This window comes from Ips typographus, unplaced genomic scaffold, assembly GCF_016097725.1.
Source record: "Ips typographus isolate SLU unplaced genomic scaffold, UJ_Ityp_2.0 IpsContig124, whole genome shotgun sequence".
Classification (NCBI taxonomy): domain Eukaryota; kingdom Metazoa; phylum Arthropoda; class Insecta; order Coleoptera; family Curculionidae; genus Ips; species Ips typographus.
Window position 1 is genome coordinate 119,617 of NW_028098542.1, and position 23,600 is coordinate 143,216.

Below are 23,600 nucleotides of genomic sequence, written 5' to 3' on the forward strand. Positions count from 1 at the left end.
TTGGTCTCCAATTTCAATAGACATGCCGTTTTAACATTATTCAACTAACTCGGGTTTCGATTAAGTTTTTCCCCCTTCAATAATAAAAAATCAAGCAACATGCCACCTTTGAAACCAACACTGGGTTTTGATTAAGTTTTTTCTCCCTTCAAGGATAAATTTTATATTACTTATTTAATAGAATTTACATTTGGCTTGCTCTCATAATATTAGCTTGGTATCAAATTTGTGATAAAGCTTTAAAATGATATTGCCTCGTTTTTCTTCATTTTGAAGTATATGCAGGCCGATTGCGTGTGACAAGTACTGTCAAATAATCTTCATAAAACGTATCAAAGTCAACTCAGTTAAATTAGTTTTTCTTGAACTATTTTGTCATTTATGAAGCAAATCATAAGTTATTATACATCACTGAAATCAGAAATAACATGCACTAGTTGGTGGTCTAAAAATCGAATATGGTTCTCATAAGAAAAAAGAAAGTTCATGAAAAACCGCGCAAAAACGAAACGTCGGAAGGAAAATATAAATCTATCATCGACTAGCTGAGAAAAATTGGCAATATGGACTAAAGGTATCTTATCGTACACCATCATTGAATAAGCCAACTTTTTGCAAGTGTACAGGGTGTTATTTTTTTTTTGAATTTTCGGTCTCTTTTTTCGTCCACAATGATTTTATTCAAATTTCTTGTTCAATTAGGAAACTTTTTTGTTTCTTAAATTATTTCCGTGTTTGTCACCGTTTTCAAGAAAATTACAAATTTATCCAAAAAATGACCCCAAATTCTCTACCAATCTAAAGAGGAGTATACAAAGTTGAGATGTTTTTTCTGAAAATATAAATGCAATTTGCTTGAAAACAAGTTGAATAAAAATGAAATTTTCAACACTGTATGCTACAGTTATTTTTAGACATAGAATACGTGGTTTAAGTTTGCATATTAAAACCTGAAACACCCTGTGTATGTTTAATTAAAGAATTTCGACTTTTTAAAACGAAATACTCATCTATATTTTTTTCTGTTAGCTTTTCCGAAACACTTTAACTTTTATGAAGTATATCATATACCTAATTTTAATTGCGATTTAACTCCGTTTTTTATTATAAACATTTTAAATTGTTGTAAGTGACATTCAAAAGTAAAACATTTATGTTTTTTTTTATATAAAATATGAATTTAATTAATTTCTAGAAAAATCCATATTTGATCTACTACTGATGCTGGGTTGTGAAATATGAGAAATATTTCTAAGTGTGTTGGGTCGAAAGGTCCTCACGAGTTGTGGGCTAAATGAGACCAGGTTTGGGAGTTTCTGATTGGTGCAATCAGTGTTTTGAAGGTTATAAAAAGGAATTACCTTATAGAGGGGTTTATTCCAGTTAGTTATTTTATTAGTTAGTAACTTATGTTGTTCAAGTTAAAGAACTTATTTAATAGAATTAAATGGAAGGGTTGACTGTGTGTTTTATTTCACGCTGAAACGAGATCCCAGGTAGTAAGGTTGAATTCAATTCGACAAGTCACGCTAGTCGTGACATATTATTTGTTAGCCGCTAAAAATAGGTAAGATGCTCTACTAGCATTCTGACTGTAACCTTACCTCGTGCCTTTTATTATATTGCCATCTTCAAATACCTGCTTAAATTTTATGAATTTATATTTTTTAAATAATAAGAATTTCTATTCGTGACAATAATCAGTAGGACTTTCCAAAAATACAATAATTTCAGTACGCTGTTTTAACCCAGCGCGCTGATATACCAGGTGTCCAAGAGCACCCTGGACATAGGAGATTAACATGGGAAAACGGTTTTGATTTTTTTTGCGCCTGTACGGTTGATTTGATTGAAAAATCGTATTAATAAAAGTTGTAGTACCTATCACGGACTAGTTTGCTGTATTTTTTTCGGATCTCTAACTTGAGCCCTTTCGTCGTAAAACACGAACAAAAATGAGAAAATTTAAACTTTTGGCCTGCACTGTATAGGCGGTTGTCGGGCAAGGGGTAAACAGGTCATTGTTGCTGGTACGGTTGCTCGACAAACGCTTATACAGTGCAGGTAAAAAGTTTAAATTTTCGCATTTTTGTTCGTGTTTTACGACAAAAGGGCTCAAATTAGAGTTCTGAAAAAAATACAGAAAACTAGTTCGTGATAGGTACTACAACTTTCATTAATACGATTTTTCGATCAAATCAACTGTACAAGCGCAAAAAAATCAAAACCGTTTTCCCATGTTAATCTCCTATGTCCAGGGTGCTCTTGGACACCTGGTATACGTGTTTTGCATAAAATCAATTTTTTAAGGGTCGGTAAAATCCGGTCATCATAAGTTAATTTACGTATACGAATATATGCGTACAGATATGTATGGTAAATACTTCTCAACTTTGCGTATAATTTTCATACGTTTCTAAAGTTGCATATGGTCAGAAATATCCCCCCTGGTGTGTTAGACTACCGTTCAATATGGAATGAATTTTTATACTGATTTTATGCTACATATAACATTGTGTAATATGTTTTATATTATTTTCCTTGTTTCAGATATTCCTCCAGTGAAGCGTGAAGCAAAAAAAAGTCAGTTCTGGTGAACCTCGGACTTCTTATATATTTTGATAATAAACTAAAGATGGAGGCGCGGGTGGTGTAGTTTTATTTGCTCTTTTGATTTGCTGTTATACCATATGCAGCATTGTTCTATCAACATTATCTGGCTGAATGATTTTTATTCAATATCCGACTAAATGGTGAAGTATTAGAAAAATTGCCATTTCTTTAAATGTCAATCTACGCATGGCGAACTAAGTAACTGTGCGGAACTTGACACGGGAAACTAAAATACAATAAACTACTTATTGAATTAATGGTTACATTTGAATTATTGTAAGCGTTTATCGAAATATTTAGTATACTTTCAGTACCAGTCCTGACGTTTCCAACAGTTGTCTTTGATCAATAAATTAATTTTCTATTGAATGACTGAGGTTTGTGAACTACTTGCAGCAGCTACAGAAGACATGGAACTGAGCAGCTTAGCTATCCGCATAAACTTTTGTCACAGTACTAGATTTCCATCTATCCATTGTTTTGTCTCGTTTGTTCTCAAAAATATGCTAAGAGTTCTCTTTTGAAACCGATATTCTTCATCTTTTTTTTGCACCATGTCATGTGCTGCTGCGTCATTAGCCTGTCGTATTTCTGGCGGTGTACAATCCATTAATTCTTGATCGGATGACATTTTTTTAATTTAATATTTGCCAACTTAATATCCGACTTTATTTGACAATTATTTATATTGGTGACTGTTGTTTACCCCATAGCCACGGTAACATATACCTACTTGTTTATTCTGAGAAAATCACCTGCTTGGTAATTTTCCGATAATTGTATTTTCCAGTTTAACTGGTACAAGCTTCAATATCTCGACAGTTTTGTTATCTTAAAGAAAAACAACTCACACGCGATAAATTTTATTCGGTTAACTGTATTTACAAAATATACAAAGTTTAAGAATTAGGATACAAATTATAGTTAAGGTAGAGCCTAAAATATTGTTACACTTTACTGGGTTCTTTTTGATAAGTGAGACTTTTAATAAACTCAACAAACTTTATTTACTAATTACACAACAATTTACAACACTAAAATTCACTTTTAAACCACTAAAGTCACTTTTACCACTTCACTACTTCGTTCTTTGCTTTATCGCGCCACTGTTATTTCACAACTAACTGTCCGTCGTGTGGGCATTCGATTCTCGAATGTTCCTGTATGCACAGAATGTTCCCGTTTGCACAGAATGTTCCCGTTATACGTCCAGTAAACGTGTATTGTATCGCGAACATTCCATCCGATACGCCGCGCCGATCCGAGTTTTAAAAGATACCGGGACATGTCCAAAAGTAGTTGTTTTGTAGATTTGCATTTTACATGGGGTTAAATGGGTAACTTTAAGGCCTAGAGGGTATTTTAAGGCCTAGAGGGTTGAGACTTCGTATTAGGGGGGTAAGTTTGGGACACCCCTGGGATGCGGTGTTGCCAAGTTGTGCACTTTTTTCCCTAAATTTAGGGATATTATGTATAGTGACCCCTCGTTTTTCCCTAAATTTCAGGAAATCTTAATCTGGCTATGAGGCTTTTGTAACAATATAATCGGTGCAAAACTTAATATAATTTAAAACGTGTGCTCGCTTCTAAAGCTATAAAACACACTAATTCGCCTCGGCGCTATTTTTAATATACATTGTTGCCATGTCTTGTTGGATTTGTATCCAACATGCTAGGGCCTTAAGAATTATTAAAGGCTTATAATATACTGCAACCCAAAGCATTGATTTTACAATAAATGTCTAAAAGAAAGAAAACAAGTGACTACGAAAGTCAGTAAAAAATTAGACTACTAAAGTCATAATAATAACTTAAATTACTATTAATTGTTACACCTACATACTAATACATTACTAGAGTATGTTCTTAAAATTTAAAAACTAATAGTAATACCTTATAGTCGCGTTCAAATGGGCAAAACTGCAATTTTAGTTATAGACCTTAAATAATTTCCACTTTGAGTTTTTACTTCCACTACCCTCACTTTATTGTCTTTACCTCGAATAACTTTAGTAATTCTGCCCATTGGCCACTTTAATGATGGTGTATGGTTTTCTTTAAGAAGAACTAATAATTAAATTAGGTACATCAAAACGCCATTTTGGTCTACTTTGAAGTTGAGCCAAGTAATCTTTGAGCCACCTTTGCCGAAAATGTTGTTGCATTTTGGTGCACAGCTTATAAGATCTTAATCTGTTCTTCAATGGAACTTCAATGTAATTTGGTTCAGGAAAACTTGTGATGTGAAAACCAAGTTCAGTGGGTAGCACATCATCCCATTTTAACTTTAAAAACCACAGTTTTTGCATCAACAGTTTAGGCTGAACTATGATTGGCCCAACTAATCCAAGAGGGTCATAAAATTTTGAAATAAAACTTAATGCTTGTCGTTTAGTTAATAGACTGTTAGGGTCGGTTTTTGGAGATGACATTTTGAAACAATCATTTTTTGGAACAAATACTAATCCTAACGTTTTTATTATTGACTCTGTTTTATTAATGTCTACATCATCAAGATGGCACTTTTCTTTAGCTATGTCTTCTAAAAACAACATTTTATTAGAACACCACTTATGAAGTTGAAAAGAACCAAGTTTTAAAAGTTCAATCAATTCACATTTTAACTTCTGTTCATCGTTGTTCAATTGATTCACCTGCTGCTAAAATATCATCTACATATGTATTATTTAAAAGTGCATTTGCAGCCAAAGAAAATTGCGTTTTGTAAGTGTTTGCCAAAAATACCAAACATCTAGTTGCGATGAATGATGAACTTTTAAGACCATAAGTGACTGTTTGTAGTTGCAAACACTGAATTTGAGAATTGGGACTTTCTCGCCATAAGATATTTTGAAAAAGGACGGTGATGTGGACTAATTTCAATCATTCGATACATTTGTCTGATGTCTGATAACAAAACAAATTGATAAGTACGAAAATAAATAAGAATGTCAAATAGAGAATTTTGAACAACGACACCATTATATAAATAATTATTTATTGACTTTCTTGACTTACTTTTCATGCTTCCATCAAAAACTACTCTAAATGAAGTGGTCTTTCGGTCTTCCCTTATTACAGGATGGTGACCCATAAAATATACTTTTCCACTGTTTAAATCATAATCAGTAATATTTACAACTTTTGCATGTCCGAGTGTTAAATATTCATTAATAAATGCTTGATATTGCTCAAAAAATGTCTGGTTAAACTTAAAGCGTTTTTCCAAATTTTCCAATCGTTTATAAGCAATTGAAAAAGAATCACTTAAATTAATGTCATTCAGAGACTGTTAAAAAGGCAAATCAACTTAAAATTTTTTATCAATCAATTTTACAGATTTACAAAATAGCTCTTGATATGCCTTTTGCTCAGTGGAAAACTCAGGGTAGATCTCAGGAACCTTTTTAATTTCCCAAAATTTTGAAATCAAACCTTCAAAATTATCATATGAGGTAAGATGGCATGATAGCAAAAAATTATGACATAATGTAGAAGGCAAAAGACAACCACTAACCACATGCCCAAAAAGAGTATTTTGTAATATTAGCCCATTTTCGAGTTTTATAATACCATTCAGCAAAACTTGAAAACATATGTCAGCTGATAGTAATAATTCGATGCCCCCAGAGCAACCAAAGCTATCAGCCAGCGTAATATTTTCTGGAAATTTAATCTTCCTTAAAATTTCTATACCACCTTGAGGAAAGCTGTTAATTTTTTCAACTATGGCACATTTAACATTAATATTGTAATTAAATACAAGAGAATGCATTTCGACAAAAGCAGAATTTTTTGTAGTGATAGCACTTTCTGATACCCCCAAAATATTTAATTCAATTTCAAATGTTTTTAAATTTAACTTTTCAAATAATGTTTTGTTATTTAATGAAATTTGTGAACCAGTGTCCAATAAGCATCTAGCATACACCCAAGAATTATTCATGTTAATTTTAACTTTAGTTGTTGGCAATAAAACCTCGTGTCAACTTGAATGCATATGAGCTGAAATGCTTTGGTACTGTTCAAAAGTCTATTTACCTGTAATGATGATTTATCCAAATGGAGAAGACTGTTATGCTCCTTGTGACAAACCTGACACCTGAACTTGGATTTACATTTTCCAATATGCCTGTTTAAATACATTCTGCATATTTTGTTCTTGTCTACAAAATAAATTCTATCATTTACAGATAATGTTTTAAACTTTCTGCAATTGTATAATTTGTGACCAGACAGCTTACAAAAAACACAACTGTATTCGTTTTTCTCAAGCTGTACATGATTTGAATAAAAAGTATTGACTTCTTTAATAGTTCCACCAGCAGTTTCTAATGCTGTAGCTCTTGTTTCTAAATATTCTAAAAACTCAGTTAATATAGGTAGTTTTGAAGAATCCCTATCAATTTGAAAAGCTCTGTTTGTAAATGCATCTAACTTTTTTGACAAAATAGATATTAAGATCGTGTCCCAATGGTTTACTGGTTGATTAAGGTTCTTTAGTGCACCAATTTGTTGCCTTACCTTGCTGACAAATTCTTTAATAGGTACTGGGCCACCTTTTTGGATATTAGGTATTTCTAATATGTGATTAATGTGAGAAATTTATAACACAACCTCATTATCATAACGTTTCTTTAAAATTTCAAAAGACTCATTGTAAGAAGAATTTACAATTGGAAGGTGATTAATTAAAGATAGAGCTTCACCTTTCAGATAGCTTCTTAAGTAAAATAACTTTTCCACATCCGAAAGATTTTTATTTCTGTCTATTACGGCTGTAAATATCTCATAAAGTGGTTTGAATTCATTTAAATTTTTCCCATCAAAGTTGGGAATCTCAATGTTAGGCAACTTTGAACACGAAATCTGATCACTTGACTTAACCAACAAAGCAGAGGCATTATTGTCACTAGAATTACCACTATTAAATGTATCTACATTAGAAATGGAAGGAGCAAGCCTTAAGTTTATCAAACTTATGTATACGTAAACAAATGTTATGTAAACAAATATTATAGATTGAAGAAGTAGTCCATTCTCACTCAGTCGTCTCCACAATAAATTTATTGGGTTTTAAACCTTTTTTAAAAAATTGCCCAACGTATTTTACGACGAAAGAGCTCAAGTTAGAGATTTGAAAAAAATCCAGAAAACTAGTCCGTGATAGGTAATACAACTTTCATTAATACGATTTTTTAATGAAATCAACTGTACAGGGTGCTGCATTTTCGATGGTTTTACGGGGTACAGAGAAAACGGTAATAGATAGAAAAAAGTAGCATACGTGTTCTGATCTCTTTTTCTGAGCTGAGATGACTGGCGAAAAGTGGGCGGCGCAAACTTCTTTTGTTTCAAAGATACGGGGGGCTTTTGAAAATTGGTCATTTTGGAACCTCCTCTGTATTTCATTTGCTATTAAAGTTATCAAAAAAGGAAAAACGGTTTTCGGTAGAAGTTTTGACGTAGAATCCAATGGCGTAGTCAGTTTTTTTCTATTACGTTTAGTTTCTGACATATGACAGTAAGTTATATTTTTTAAACGGAACACCCTATATATTTTTAGTTAATTTAATTCTGTTGATTTTTACTTTTTCAACGGTGTATTAAAACATATAAGTTTGTAAACGTTAATCTTGGTAATTAGAAAAAAAGCGTTTTCTTAACAAAAGAGTACTAAATAATAAAAAAAATACCCACAGTCGAAACAAAATTTGGCTATGTTCTTATTAACATGTTACATGTGTTTATAAACAGTTTTTTCAACTTCTACCTTAAAAATAGTAGAAAATAGAAATGGCCACTTTTCTTATTAACGTGACGGTAGAACTGTTTGTAACTTAGATTTTTAATAAGATTTATTAAAAATATTTAATTTTCTGATGTGTTAGTTTATATGATTTCCGATTTTGTTTGGTATTTTAGATATTGGCCTTTTTTCAGCTTAGCAAAGGTCTTTTTTTAAAATAACAGGATTAACCTCTACAAACTTATATGTTGTAACACACCGTTGAAAAGGTAAAAATCAACTGAATTAAATGACATAAAAATATATAGGATGTTACATTTAAAAAAATGTAATTTACTGTCATATATCAGAAACTAAACGGAATAGAAAAAAACTGACTACGCCATTGGATTCTACATGAAAACTACTACCGGGAACCGTTCTTCCTTTTTTGATAACTTTAAGAGCAACTGAAATACAGAAGAGGTTCAAAAATTACCAATTTTTGAAAACCCCCGGTATCTTTGAAACAAAAGAAGTTTGCGCCGCCCACTTTTCGCCAGTCATCTCAGCTCAGAAAAAGAGATCAGAACCCGTATGCTACTTTTTTTCTATGTATTACCGTTTTCTCTGTACCCCGTAAAACCATCGAAAATGCAGCACCCTGTACAGGCGCAAAAAAATCAAAACCGATTTCCCATGTTAACCCTGCCTTAGTCTGGTGGAGTCTAGCAGACCCCAAGCTTTGAATATAGTGGCGCCCCCTTTTTATTAGACAATGCACTTTTCGCAATCTTTTCGCTCTATGTATTCCTGTGTCATGACCCGAATTCACTGATCCAGTGTGTTGTGTACCGCTTTACTGTCCATATCGGTGTTATTCAGCGATATTGTCAGTTGAGACCCCAGCAGACTAAAGTCGATACTTGTTTTTACTACTAATATGTAAGTACATTTTCGCAAATTTGATAAGTACAATTCGTTATTAGATCGCTAACTTTTTGAATATTTTAAGTTTGCAGTTAAAACTTTTTTTCTGCTTTTATATATTGCTGAAATTTTACTTTTACATTTTCAAGATGTGCAGTGTAATAACTGCGACATTTTTTAGATTGAACATGGGCGATTTTGAACGGGAACAAGCAAGACTGTTAGCTCTTTATAAAGAAGTGGAATCGGAGACTATTAGCTCTACTTCCGAAATGGACGAAGATGAAAATTCTGAAATAGAACAATTAGAAGAAGATGAACTAGAAGAACGATTTGTCAAACACAGTAATTCGGGCGTAGAGCATGGTCGGACCGAAGCAGAAGAATATACTCATTATCCATTTTACTTAGAAAAGAACCAATCAACAAAATGGTTTAAAATTCCAATTTGTAAAACAGCCAAGACACGTTCTGAAAACATAATTACTCAACGGCCGGGTGTTTGAAAACCTTTCATAGACGCTAAATCACCTCTAGATTGTTGGAAGTTGTTTATTACTGACGATATGATGAGAGAAATAGCCTTGCAGACCAATAAAAAAATTCGAGAAAAAGCTTTTTCTTATGCCGAAAAACATAAATACAAAGTAAAGGATACCGACCACCAGGAACTCTCTGCATGATTTGGTCTCTTGTATCTGGCAGGCTTTTACCGCTCCGGTCGACATAATCTGGACGATCTTTGGTCGACAGACGACACAGGAGTAATGATTTTTCGGAAGACTATGGCTCTCTACAGGTTTAGGTTTATATTGGCCTGCCTCCGATTCGATGACAGCGAAACTCGAGCCGAACGCAAGAAATTGGACAGATTGGCGCCTATTAGATCAATTTTTGATCAGTTTTTCTCTCACACAAAAGACGTTTATTCTCCAGGAGATTATTTGACTATCGACGAAAGATTGCCGTCATTTCGTGGGAGGTGCTCATTCCGTCAATATATTCCAAACAAACCTTCCAAAGATGGCCTAAATTTTTTGCATTAGTGGATGCAAAATGTTTTTATACTGTCAACGTGGAAGTTTATGTCGGACTTCAGCCTAACGACCCTTTCCAACAAAGTCATAAAAGCGAGGACAGAGTAATCCGTTTGATTCAGCCAGTATCTAAAACCGGGCGTAACGTAACATTTGACAACTGGTTTACCAGCTACAGCCTAATCAATAAACTTCTTACTGACCATCGTCTAACCGCTGTTGTTGCAAGTCGCAATACTCTTGTCAAATGTGAAAAACCCATATGTGTCCCGCACTCAGCTATGTTTTGCAAAAATTCTATTAGTAACGGTTTGACTTCTGAATCTGACTAAAATAAGTAGTTAGGCGCTTAGTTACGTATAATAATACTTTTTCTGTTGGATACTTTTTTACTTAGTCACATTATGATTTTTCAAGCATTTTGTTGTTCTTCTTTTGTTTGTATAGAGTATGATATTTTTGTTCTATATTTTTAAATAAATGCAATTTGCAATAAAAACTTGTTTTTAAAATGTATTTTATAAAGTTAGACAAAAATTATGCCTTAAAATATTGTTGATCCAATTTTATTTTGTGGGGTTCATTAGACCCCACCAGACCAAATTCGAAAAAAATGGCAACAGACTAACGGAGGGTTAATCTCCTATGTCCAGGGTGCTCTTGGACACCTGGTATGTCGTACAGAAACGAATAAAAATAATCAAATAATTTGACAAAATGTAAGAACGTCATCGCTTCGTTTTTGTCGTCTTTTAAAATTACAGTTCATTTACGAAACACCGGAGCTAATTAAACTAGAAAAATAATTTATGGACCGTCAAATTAATAATATTGTTCCTCTTACTTGTACCAATAATAACTGAATGTAACTGTTAATTTGGAACTACATTTTACAATTATAACAACAAAACCTTCGTAAGGTATCCAAAAAAACTTACTGGAAAAAAATAATGTATTTGAGTTTGACGGATCACTGCCAAACAGTAATAAAAAAATGTGACATTCTATCATACCCAACTTGTTCTTTGAAAACATTGTTTGACATTTGAATGATATTTAGCCAAATATATAAAACTCCAAGTATTTCTTTTATGCCACTGATTTTAAAAAACCTACCAGTGTGCGACGTCCGGATTTTGATCTTCTGTTTTCTCTTTGAACTTTTTATACGGGTTTCAAAAACAGAAATAAAAAATATTTGGATTCGGAAAACAACAATCGAGTGCGACTTTTTCGTGAGTTTTGGTTACTCGGTATGCGGCGACGTCGCAATTCGATCTTCTTCGTACGTACCATGGGCGCGACTCTTTGAGCCATTTGCCGATACGGTTACTTGTTTATTTTCGACATGTTGCCCCAAATTTTTGCTACTTTTGACGAGAGCTGCTTACACGACCTACCCTAAACGTTTTTTCTCATGTCTCGCAGAAAATTTAAAAACGGATTTCTTGTCACCCCGTTTTGTGTTAGTGTCGTCTTTGTGTCCCAATTTGTTCGCATTGTCGGCCGAATTTGTTTGGTTGTTCTCCGACATTTAAAGCTAAAGCAAAAACATCGGTTTAACTTTGAAATATTTGGAATCACAACAAAACATAACATGATGATGGTGATCTATGTTTACTCTAACTTGCAAAAACATCTTTTTAATATCACAAGTCAAAACATATTAAAACAACGAAATCTACATAAAATATCCACTAATTTCGACTGCACTGTGTAGCCTTTTAAAACCACATCGTTAAGTAAAAAACACAAAGATGTTTTCATGCTAACATCAAGCACCACCCTTAATTTTGTAGAAACACTTGGATTATTAATTACGCAATAATGGGGAATAAGTTCTATATGTTTGTTGAGACGAGTTACTCATTTTTTTTTCTTTGTTTATTGGGTCTTCTGTCTCACACAAAAAAGGTTTGTTGGGAAAATAGAATTTCGCACTATTTTCAACTAAGTTGAAAATAACATTAACCTAGTCGTCCCAACACAAGACCACTGACTTAGGCTCGGTCTTGTTACCTAAAAACGCTGACGTTTCGGTGGAAAATCTACCACCGTCTTCAGAGAATCTAAAAAAGAAAGAACACAACGGCAGAACACAGAAAACAACAACTTAATAAATATTAAACCTGATAATGTTCAATTTGGAACTCTGAGAAGGGTTTTGTCAATAAAAATTGACATAAATTTTGACTTTTGTCATTCCAATAGGAAGGTTATCTATTGTTGTAGTGAAAGGTGGGTTTTATAATGAAAACAAAATTACAAGAAATTTCAGTTTCGTTTGATATGACCAAGTGTTATCTCCTCCTCTAGAATATTTAACCAAGTTTGGTCAATATTAATAGAGGATGTAGCAACACAGGAGTCATGGTTTAATCTAATATATGCACTTTCTTTTATTTTACGTCTTTTTGAAAAAGTTTCTTGGTCTATGATACTACATTCATTCCATTTGACTCTTTGATCATTATCAAACGCGTGTTGGCATATATTAGATTTGTGAAAGTCTCCAGTTCTTAAATAATTTTGGTGTTCTTTAATACGTTTTTTTAAAGGTCTGGAGGTTTCACCAATATAAAATTGATTGCATTCGCAAGGAATTTTATATATCACGTTTCTTGTAGATTCATTTTCATTGTGAGGTTTTGTTTTAGTTAAGTGTGATCTTAATGTGTTTTGAGTTCTAAATATTGTTCTGATGTTATATTTTTTAGCTATTCGTTTGATTTTGTCAGAAATACCTGGAATGTAAGGAATAGTAAATTAGTAAAAGGTAAAATTTCATTTTGATTTCCAGATTGTTTTGGATGTTCTAAATCCCTAAAAGATTTATTAATAAATGTTTCAGGATAGTCATTTTCTTTTAGAACATTTTTAATTAATAATTTTTCTTTATTAAATTGTTCATTATTGCAAATAATTTTGGCTCTATAAAATAAACTTTTTACAATACCTTTTTTTACCATTATTGGATGATTGGATTTGTAGTTTAAATATCTATTTGTGTGGGTTGGTTTTCTGTATACTTTTTTTTCAAATTTGTTTATGTCTTTTTTGATTAGAATGTCTAAGAATGGAAGTTCGTTATTTTGTTCAGTTTCTGTTGTAAATTTGATTGTGGGTTCTATTGAGTTTATGTGAGTTAGAAATTGTTGGAGATGATCATTACCGAATGAATATATTGTGAAAACATCATCAATATATCTCCACCAGATTGTTGGTTTATAATTAAAATTATTAATGTTATTTTCTTCGAAATGTTCCATAAAAATGTTACTTAATATTGGAGACAATGGAGAACCCATTGCCATTCCAGAATTTTGTTGGTAATAATCATCTCCATATTGGAAGAATGTTGTTTTAACACAAATTGTTAAAAGTTCTAAAATAGTGTTTACGCTTAAGCTTGTACGTTCCCCAAGACTTTGAAGACTTCTTGACTTTAGATCACACTTAACTAAAACAAAACCTCACAATGAAAATGAATCTACAAGAAACGTGATATATAAAATTCCTTGCGAATGCAATCAATTTTATATTGGTGAAACCTCCAGACCTTTAAAAAAACGTATTAAAGAACACCAAAATTATTTAAGAACTGGAGACTTTCACAAATCTAATTGTAACAATAGAATTTGCTATGCTGAAAATACTAACTGAAAGATTTTATTTTACAAAACAAGATTGGGTGGCCATGGGACCTCTTCAAGCCACTCGGTGAATGCCCCAGGCTAACTACTCACGGAGAGTGGTGTAGGTTAACAAGCTAAAATTTATACCCTGATGTATAAATCCTGTAGAGCATTAGTTAGGCGATTTGCTTCAAACAAATTTAAGCTAAAAAGATAATGTGTTTGCCGAATAATTTGTCATTAAGTGCAATTGGTAGGCAAATATGAAAAATACAAATTCAATTCAAAATAATTAACATTATCGAGGCTATGAAAGCAGGGAAACAAAATGGGTATTTATGTGTCCATTTAAGCTCGAATATTGTCACGAGGACGTGAAAGAATAAGCGCAAGTTAAAAAACAAAACGGGGTTTGTGTTTTATTATTAGAGCTGAGGGCGAATTGTCAGCAGTCACTCCGCGGTGCGGTATTAAATTGCTTTCATTATACAAAATTTATGTCAATCATCACCATTGGATTTGACACCGGAATATGATATTTCACGATATATCGTGCGAAGGCAATGAACCACAGGTCAGATTAGGCAAAAACGACGCATTGCAACGCCGAGTTTCTCCTTGTTATCGCCTGTTCCGGAATCCCGACATTTTGGTTTAATTCAAAACAAACATACCCAACTGTTCTTGAAAATTATTTTCAAATTTATTGCAAGTCGGTCAATTGATTTAAATTTTGCATGTTAATAAGTTTCAATTTCGTTTGTTATCGCTTCTAAATTACATGGCAAATCTTATTTTTAGTTTCAAGCCACTTTATACCCTGATGGCATATACAAATAAGTATATTGAGATACTGGTTTTCTTGAACCATCCTGTAGAGCATTAGTTAGGCGATTTGCTTCAAACAAATTTAAGCTAAAAAGATAATGTGTTTGCCAAATAATTTGTCATTAAGTGCAATTGGTAGGCAAGTATGAAAAATACAAATTCAAAATAATTAACATTATCGAGGCTATGAACGAAGGGAAACAAAATGGGTAATTATGTGTCCATTTAAGCTCGAATATTGTCACGAGGACGTGAAAGAATAAGCGTCAGTTAAAAAACAAAACCGGGTTTGTGTTTTATTATTAGAGCTGAGGGAAAATTGTAAGCAATCACCCCGCGGTGCGGTATTAAATTGCTTTCATTATACAAAATTTATGTCAATCATTACCATTGGATTTGACACCGGGATATGATATTTCACGATATATCGTGCGAAGGCAATGAACCACAGGTCAGATTAGGCAAAAAGGACGCATTGCAACGCCGAGTTTATTCTTGTTATCGTCTGTTCCGGGATTCCCGACACCTGAGACAGTCGTATACATCCCATAAACTGTCATTAAAAGCAGCCACTCTTGCAGCAAGACTGCTAATACTGTTTGCCGAAGCCCATCGAATGTCTTTTTATATTTATTTTTCACCAAGTTTTAAATTGCACCAGTTGAAATGAGCACCCCTTTGTTTCCTTGTCCTAATACCGGAAACATTTAATTTTAGCAGAACTCGTGGGGCACATTAGAACAAATATCCTGACATTCCCCCCACCCTAGCGGGTGTGGTGAGTATGTCACTCAAACTTGGCACCCAATAATATTGTCACGTTAAGGGGTAGCTCAGAGGGAAGAATACTCAGGTTTCCACAAGTAACCCACTTTTATTAGAACGTAATGAGTTAATGGCTAGACCATAATCTTACCCCCAGATCGCCAAGATGGCGGGGAGCATAATGTGGTCCGGTTTTAGGCAGGAAGAACAAGGGGGGCGACGCTTTATCGGGGATGAATGAACCCTAGACTTATGTCCGAGGGCATTCACCGAGCTGGTAAAGACGTGGAGAACCTAACAAAGGGAGGTAAGTAGGTACGGCAACTTATGCTGCTCGCCCACACTATTTCCTTTGCTAGGGCTGATCTAGGGTGTGGCACTTGGTCACCTACTGCTCCACGTTGCGTTGCACAATAGGCGTACACAGACTAACCCAGAGATCAGTCAGTGACCTCCCTCCCCCAGAGTTCGGTAATTTAGTCGAGTTACGGTGCATCTTTTATATTCGTCAGCGACCTCATTATGCTAACCTTGCTGACTGTGCTGGTTACTGGGTGTGCACCGTTACCACTAACACGGGTGTGACATCTCCCCCTTCCAACAAGTGTTTGCCCCGAACACTAAAAGCAAAACTTATACATAAAGTCTACATATGCTAATTTTAACCTTAAATGCTATAGGGTGTATGAAGGTGGTGGAACGAGTCCTTTATTTCTTCAGCAGATTACAATATGTTAGCTTAGTCCTATTCTTAATGCCTGCGAGAGATAGGGGTGTACTTTAAAACATCACAAATGTTACATTGGGTCACCTTTCAACCTTGCTGTTGCGTCTATCTTATTGCCTTCCTTATTAAGCGAAATTCACGTAAATTGCTCATTGTACCCTTCTTTGGCACCATCGTCTAAGTGGAAACGCTTCACCTAGGCTTCATCTCATCGTAGTGCCTTCTCTTGGCACTGTATTCTCTAAGCGGCAAACTTCATCGCTTAGCTTCATTTCTTCATACTGTGTCCTTTTGCGTGCTCCTTTAGCACACCTATCCTTGGACATGTATACTTCGTCCTAATTAACGTGAGCTCATTTGGAGATGCTTCTTCAGCCCGACTTATTAAAGACTTCGGGTGCACACGGGTGTAAGTAGAACCGTCCTGGCGGGACCCATCTGAAGATGTCAGCTTCTCCAAGACTTGCTGCTTTACTTCCTTAAAAGATATGGCAATTCGTTGATAGACGCAAAAAGGTCGTCCGGTGGCCACTGAAATAAACAATATATATATTTTTTTAAATTAATAAACAAAGAATCCTATAACATGTACTTGCACTTGACCTAGTTTTAAATAAACACACGATACTTGCACTATTTTGCTGTCTCAGCAAAGAACCTAGGTCAGAAATAGCGTCACTGGCTTAGAAAATTGAGACAATGTTATTACTAAACTGCAACTTTATCAAATTAATACAAATATACATATTATTGTGCTCATCTGCACTGCATAGACTGTTGCTTTAGGGCGTCTCCAGGTCGCTCTTGACTTTTCCCTACTCGATTCGGGCAAATGCGAGCCTGTAAACCGGTCCTTCAAAATCTTCAACATCTTCATTTTTCGGAGGGTCGTAGCGTCAGGGGCAGAGCTGGGGTGTGACTACTGATATGAAGATCAGTAGTCCGAGATCAAACGAGGCGCCTCCACCATGTCACGTTAAGGGGTAGCTCAGAGGGAAGAATACTCAGGTTTCCACAAGTAACCCACTTTTATTTAAAACGTACTGACTTAGTGGCTAGACAGTAATCTTACCCCCAGATTGCCAAGATGGCGGGGACAAAATTGATCACCGTAATTGAGGTATTTTAGTTTGTTTAAGTATCAGATTGCTTCGTAATTAAAATTTGATTCTATATGTAATGTTACCCAACTTTGATGTTTTTAGCGTCAGCTTTCATATTGTGATTCAATTATATTCTTTAAATAGATAGTTGTGTAAAGATACTACAAACTAAAATGGACTTATGACTTCTGAAACAGAAATCTAAGAATCTTACCCTTATATGGTCACTTTGTAAAGATACAACTTTAATTACTAGGAATATAAATTACATTCACAGGAACAATAGTTCAATGGTCTAAGGTTTTAAAATATTTCGCAACTGCGGTCAAGTGAACATGTTTATTTTACAGATCGGTGACCTTTTGGGGGCTACAAACCTTGGTACGCAAAAGTGCGAGAAAAACATGTAAGTCTTTTTATTAAACCTCCTGAAATGTTTCATAAAATTAATTTCGCTTGTTTTTTGTTCTTCGTTCAATTTCAGTAATCAGCTATTAAATTTACTTTTATATGCCTGCGGAAATGTAGACGATACGCAGAATTGCAGACTCAATTTCCGTGAGGCGGTAAGGGCTAACAATAACCAACCCTCTTTAAATTTATTGTCTTCATACAGTTCACAGTATTTTGCTGAAACAGAGTATAATGACTGTATAGACATGATCAATGTAAGTTTTTCTACTATCCATATTTATTACTTTTCAGACGTCAACAGTACTTCAAAATGCAGTTTGCGTGACAGGATATTGTAGCTTTGTTCGGTGTTTGCGAAGAATCAACTCGGAAAGATTAGTTAGTACCTTATATTTCTTGAATATAAAATCGATATTATTCACTCAGTTATGCAATTCGAACTCGTGGCGAAAAAATCGTATATTGGTCGCAAATTTCACAGAAAATAAAAACATCATGTCAGACCAAACAACGATAGCCCAAAAATCTGAATATTTTATTACATAATTACAACACTTTGTTTAGCCGATGATAAGACACACATTTAGATATATTTTTGATTTCCTAATCGTTACTTGAATAACGCAAACATTTTAGAACGCGAATTCCCCAAAACACTATGGCAGTGATAACAGAGCAATTCCGAACAATGTGATTTTCTTGGTAATTTCAAAACAGTGATTTTAGTATAATTTGTGTCAATGAAATTATCTTTGTGGCAACCTCTCAGAATTCTTTAGATATCGCTTTGTAACTTTTTTTTTTTCTTCTTTTCGTTAAATAGATCTGTTGATGTAGTCATTTAAAAACGTGATATTGCACTGTTTTTTTTCTCTTAATGAAAAGAGTCAAAACTAGGGTTGACTATTAATAAGTTTGCCTGTTAAAGTACCGACATTCCCAAACATCGAAGAATCGTTATTTTTTGTGACATTTTCCAAATTTGGACACTTAATTAATTAGGATATTTATATGATACAATATTTTTTATTTAATTTATTTTAGACTTACACGGTAAGGATACAATGCCTACTTAACAAACACATTGATCAGACCGCAGTTAAACATTAATATCAAAAATTATGTATTACATAAATATGTAATATGTAAATTATCTTGTTTTCATAGCTTGACTGTTTTTATCATAATTTGTTACTTAAAATAATTATCAACCAAAAATAAATTTCCAGAAAAAGTACCTAATCTTGTTTGTTGAATGACTTATCGAAATTTACGGGTTTAATAAGGAATGTCAGTAAGGACGGGGATTTTCCTTTTTTTTGTTGAAAGTTTCCCTTTCATGGCGTGTAACTTCCGGGAAATTTTACAGTTGGAAAATTACCGCTTTTAGATCGCTGGTTATTAAAACCGGTTAACTGAACAATGAAGGAAGAATTAATTATTGTTTTTAAAAACTATGTTAATTTTATGAAAAGAACTTATGAAGAACTGGAGTAAATTAAAGCATTGATTTGAACAAAGCTTACTTAACATAACTCAACCACTCAAGCTTGTTGAGTGGTATTTAGATGCCCCTGGCATTTTCAATTTTTTTTTGAGGATTGTGGCAATTTTATAAATTTCTTGGAGGGTTTAAAAAACTTCTAGAGACTTCTCGCAATTTTTGGGTAGTTTTCAGTAGTATTTAGAAGACTCTGAAAGTTCTAATATGATTTTATAGGCTTTTTATTTGGAAGGGTTACGTTGTTTTGAGTGGCTTACACATTTGCACTTTGTCAATCTTGCCAAGTTTTTCAGCTGTGACGTCATACTACTTTTGTATGATTATCGGTATAAATTTAATAATTAAAAAAAACCGCCTTGTATATTGAACAAGAATGACATTGCACCATGTTTGATGGTATTCTAATAATATCTTATCGCCTAGAATTAAATCCAAACAATACTCATGTTTCGTTAGTTTTTATATTATTATCTCTCTAATGCTTTCATTTTCAGATTAGTCAATGTTACTCTGAATCAAGCCAGGACAATCCTGCTGAAGAACAACAGGATCAAGTAATTCTTTACAAAAATATAACTTCGTGTATTTTGACTATCGCTAGATGCTCCTCTATCAACCCGATTACTGGTCAATCACAATCCAGTACTATCACTACGGTGAATTACAATTCGTATGGACAACCACGCTATTCAACTAGTTTAGTATCAAACGCTTTGCAGATTAATCCTTCAGGAGATTTAAGAATATTGGCTTTACCTGCCACAAGCACAATTCAAGACATTTATTTATGTCCATTTCAAGCTAATTTAAGAGAATCTACTTGGCCAGGGTACAACTGCTGATGTTTTATGATTATACATAAATATTAGGTCTTTGATTAGGGTTCGAAGGTGTAAACAACCCCAATCAAGGAACTGCTTTTGTGAGGTAAATTAGTTCAGATTTAGTAGAAAATCGAATGTACAGTGACATCTATTGTTAAGAAATGGCGCTGAAATAAATACTTATTAATCTATACTGTATGGTGTTGTGATTTCCTATCTCAAAAGTATTAGATGTTCATCAGCTGAAGCTATCTACACTCAATAGATGGTGCCACGACTGGTTTTCTGTCCGTCCAGACGTCATTTTTACAACGCCATCTGTCACCCAGTACCCCAACATAAGATGGTGCTCTCTTTTCAGCTACCATATGGAGATGAAGATTGAAGATTGCTTATTGCTTTGACCAATTGATCTTGACCATAGTTTTGACTATCGGTTTTGGTTTTTGGACTTTTGCGCATTTTTGTAGTTGGTGTTAGCAGTTAGCGCCCTTTTTTCGAAATAACGCAAACTACAACTTATTGACAGAGCGATAAAACAGTTAATTTTAAAGAATATTTATTATTTGTAGGCTCCGCCCAGCTGCCTGCCAATGTGTCCAGCTACCAACTTTCCAGCGGTTCACTTACTATATAGTTCATACATACAATAATAGAAGTTATTAAAAAAATATGAATGATCCTAAGAAATTTGTGAAAAATACTCTTTTTAGTCCTTCAGTGACTGGGAGTACCTACGAGGACTTCACACAACATGCTATTTTGCTCCCTGCTATGGAAAAACCACCACCAAAACCTGTAGTAAATATTGTTCCTGTAAATAATTTGTGCACTAAAATTAAACTTTTTCAATTTAAATTAATTTTGCTATTTAGCTAGTTTTGTTTATTACTGTACTATGAGTAATAACAAGTTCCTGTGTGCCTTTTATGATTGCTCACTCAACTTGTCAAAGTTTTAATTTGAAAAGAAGAATCTTGAAACTTAGTATAACAATTCCTTGACTTAACAGGTGTTAAGATTCATTAGTCCTTTCACATAATTTTATTCAATGACAGAAATTTCTGTAAAATACAACAAAATGCAGCTACAAATAAATGTGGAAATGTAATTATCAGGGTAACATGGATAACAAAAAAGCATAATTATTACTGTTTATTCTAATAATCTAGTATATTAGTTATTTGTACTAATGAGTAGTCAATGCAAGTCTCTTAGACCAACATCTCATCTTTTGTTGAAGGGATAATTGGTTATATTTTTGTCATTTCAAAAATGACCTGTGGTATATAATAAAAATATCCCACATCTAAGTAGCAGGCATGGTTAATACAAGAGCTAAGTGGAATAATCTACATGAAAAAACGGTTTTTTTTTTTGCTTCACCAAAATGTCGGAATTTTGTAGGTAAATTTTGATTAAAACTACCCTTTTTTGATAGGGTATGCATTATTATATGCGTATGACCACCAAAACGTGCCACCCCCTCTTTTTGTTTGTTGTTTTCATTTTACTTACCACTCCCTTCAAACGTTTCAATATATCTTGGAAAACTCAGTGGTTTCAACTCTCAAATTAACATATGACCAATAAACCCTCTTACTTAGGTTGAAAGAATTATCATTTCTACCTTCTTTTGCCTTAAAATTAATCTAATTAAAGGGTAAATAATTTGTAATAAAATAAAAGCACCCAAGATTCTACAAATGTTATATCAAAGTAGTAAAATTTCTCCAAAAACATAAAACACATCGTCATTACGTACTGCTGCTACTTCTTCTAGCATTACTGGAACTGCGTAAACTATCAGAAAACTCCAGAACTAAAGTATCCCATAGATTCATCTGATTTTGCTCTGCTATGATAGTTTGAATTAATTGTCAGATCCTCCTCCCTCTGTAAGACCGCAATTCGTATGACCTTCTAGACTTGCACTTTTTTATTAGCACAATAATAAGCACTACTAGTAAAATAATGAAAAGTATTACTCCTAGTACTATGGCAGCTATTACTCCGATGCTTGGAAGAGTTTCTGCAAATGAAAACTGTTAAAATACAGAAGTTGGCTGTACAGGAAACTTACGATAAGCATTAACACTGTAGCTTTTCTGATTGCCTTGTCGATCAACTGCTATTAGTTGTAAATCAGGATTGCAGCAGGACTCACCTGCAATTGAATTTCCTGTAATTGAATTTTTAGTACCTACAGTGTATCCGTATGGGACGAATAAGCCTTTGGGGATTCTGTTTAGTCGCATTAAGCCTGCAGCAACAAAATCAATATTAACTGAAGTTTAAAAATTTAAAGTAATAAAGTTTGAAAAACTTGAGTCTACATCTCTAGCCACAACCTCTATTGTGCAAATGCCTTTATAACACTGGGAAAAAAGGACTTCTGTGCAGTCACTTTTGTAATGATATTCCAATTCCGGAGCAGTATCATCCATTATTTGTACTCCCACATCTATCAATACTTTCTTTTGTACAGTTTGAAAACCGCTTTTTACAATAAAACTGATTTCGTCTTGATAATTTCCTGAACGGGTTAGTATTGATAATATGACCATAGTGTGTCCCTGTGGCTCTAAATAGCTCCTAAGAACATGATGCATTTATTATTTATAATTACTAACAATTATAAGCTTACTGAAAGCTTGACAGTCTGTGTAAAATGGCTCTAGAATGAGTACATTGGTATGTAATATATTGAGCCGTTGTTCCATGGTTGGTGATTTCGAAATATATTTGGGCCCATGTTTGAGCATCTGTCGCAGTAAATAGTTTAGATCCCAGCCCAACTTCAATTGAAATTAACTGAAGAGGGTAAATGTCGCTTTTTCTAGAAAAGTAACTCAAACGTTGAAAGTAGTGACCTGTAAATGTATTTATAGTTTCGACACTAATTTCGCTTTTAAAATACAGACCTTTAACATCCTTTCCTTTAATTAAAGTATACAAAGGCTCTGCGAGTCGCGATTTACTTAATATATCAATGGCATTTTTATTTCCAATATCCGTTGTGTTATCTCTATTTTCAGTGATATAGTTTAGATGGCCGTTGTTGAATTTATAACTTATATTTTTCAACAATGTCTCGCCATTACTATCTAACAAGCTGACGTCGGTTATATGACTTATATCGCCGGTAACGCCTAATTTCAACATATCCTTGTTTACTGAGTTATTCCCTAGAAAATATATTTATTTATTTCAAAATCTTTGCACTTTCTTTTATATACGCAGGGTACCAGTACAAAGTACATACTTTGTCCTTGACCGTGGAGGAAATGTTTGAAACCTATTTTTAAGTTTTTCACTACGCGGATCTATTCAAGTATTCAGCCTAAATTGCGCAACAATGTTTCGTCTGACACATTTAGAGCATTTTGATCTCGCAAGTTAAAGTAGTAAACAAAGCATTAACGCAGATTGTGTCTTTATTTTGTATATAACCCAAAGACTAAGCGCAAAGAGCAATAAGGTCGAGAATTT

At 33.7% G+C, this 23,600-nt stretch overlaps 1 protein-coding gene and 1 long non-coding RNA gene across 2 annotated transcripts; one reads left to right on the forward strand and one right to left on the reverse strand.

Annotated features, from left to right (window-relative positions):
* Positions 1–17,109: 17,109 nt before the first annotated feature.
* LOC145739412 (uncharacterized) lies at positions 17,110–20,269 on the forward strand. The gene is made up of 4 exons (XM_081994839.1): positions 17,110–17,772; positions 17,851–18,034; positions 18,072–18,158; positions 19,779–20,269. Exons 1-4 carry the CDS (start codon positions 17,702–17,704, stop codon positions 20,124–20,126), a joined length of 690 nt encoding a protein of 229 aa, XP_081850965.1. The 5' UTR covers positions 17,110–17,701; the 3' UTR covers positions 20,127–20,269.
* A 2,148-nt stretch (positions 20,270–22,417) lies between these two features.
* Positions 22,418–23,347, reverse strand: LOC145739414 (uncharacterized). Its single transcript, XR_014181028.1, has 3 exons — positions 23,033–23,347; positions 22,756–22,981; positions 22,418–22,703 (listed from the first exon to the last, which is right to left on the reverse strand). It is a non-coding gene; the product is annotated as an uncharacterized LOC145739414 (long non-coding RNA).
* Positions 23,348–23,600: the final 253 nt, after the last annotated feature.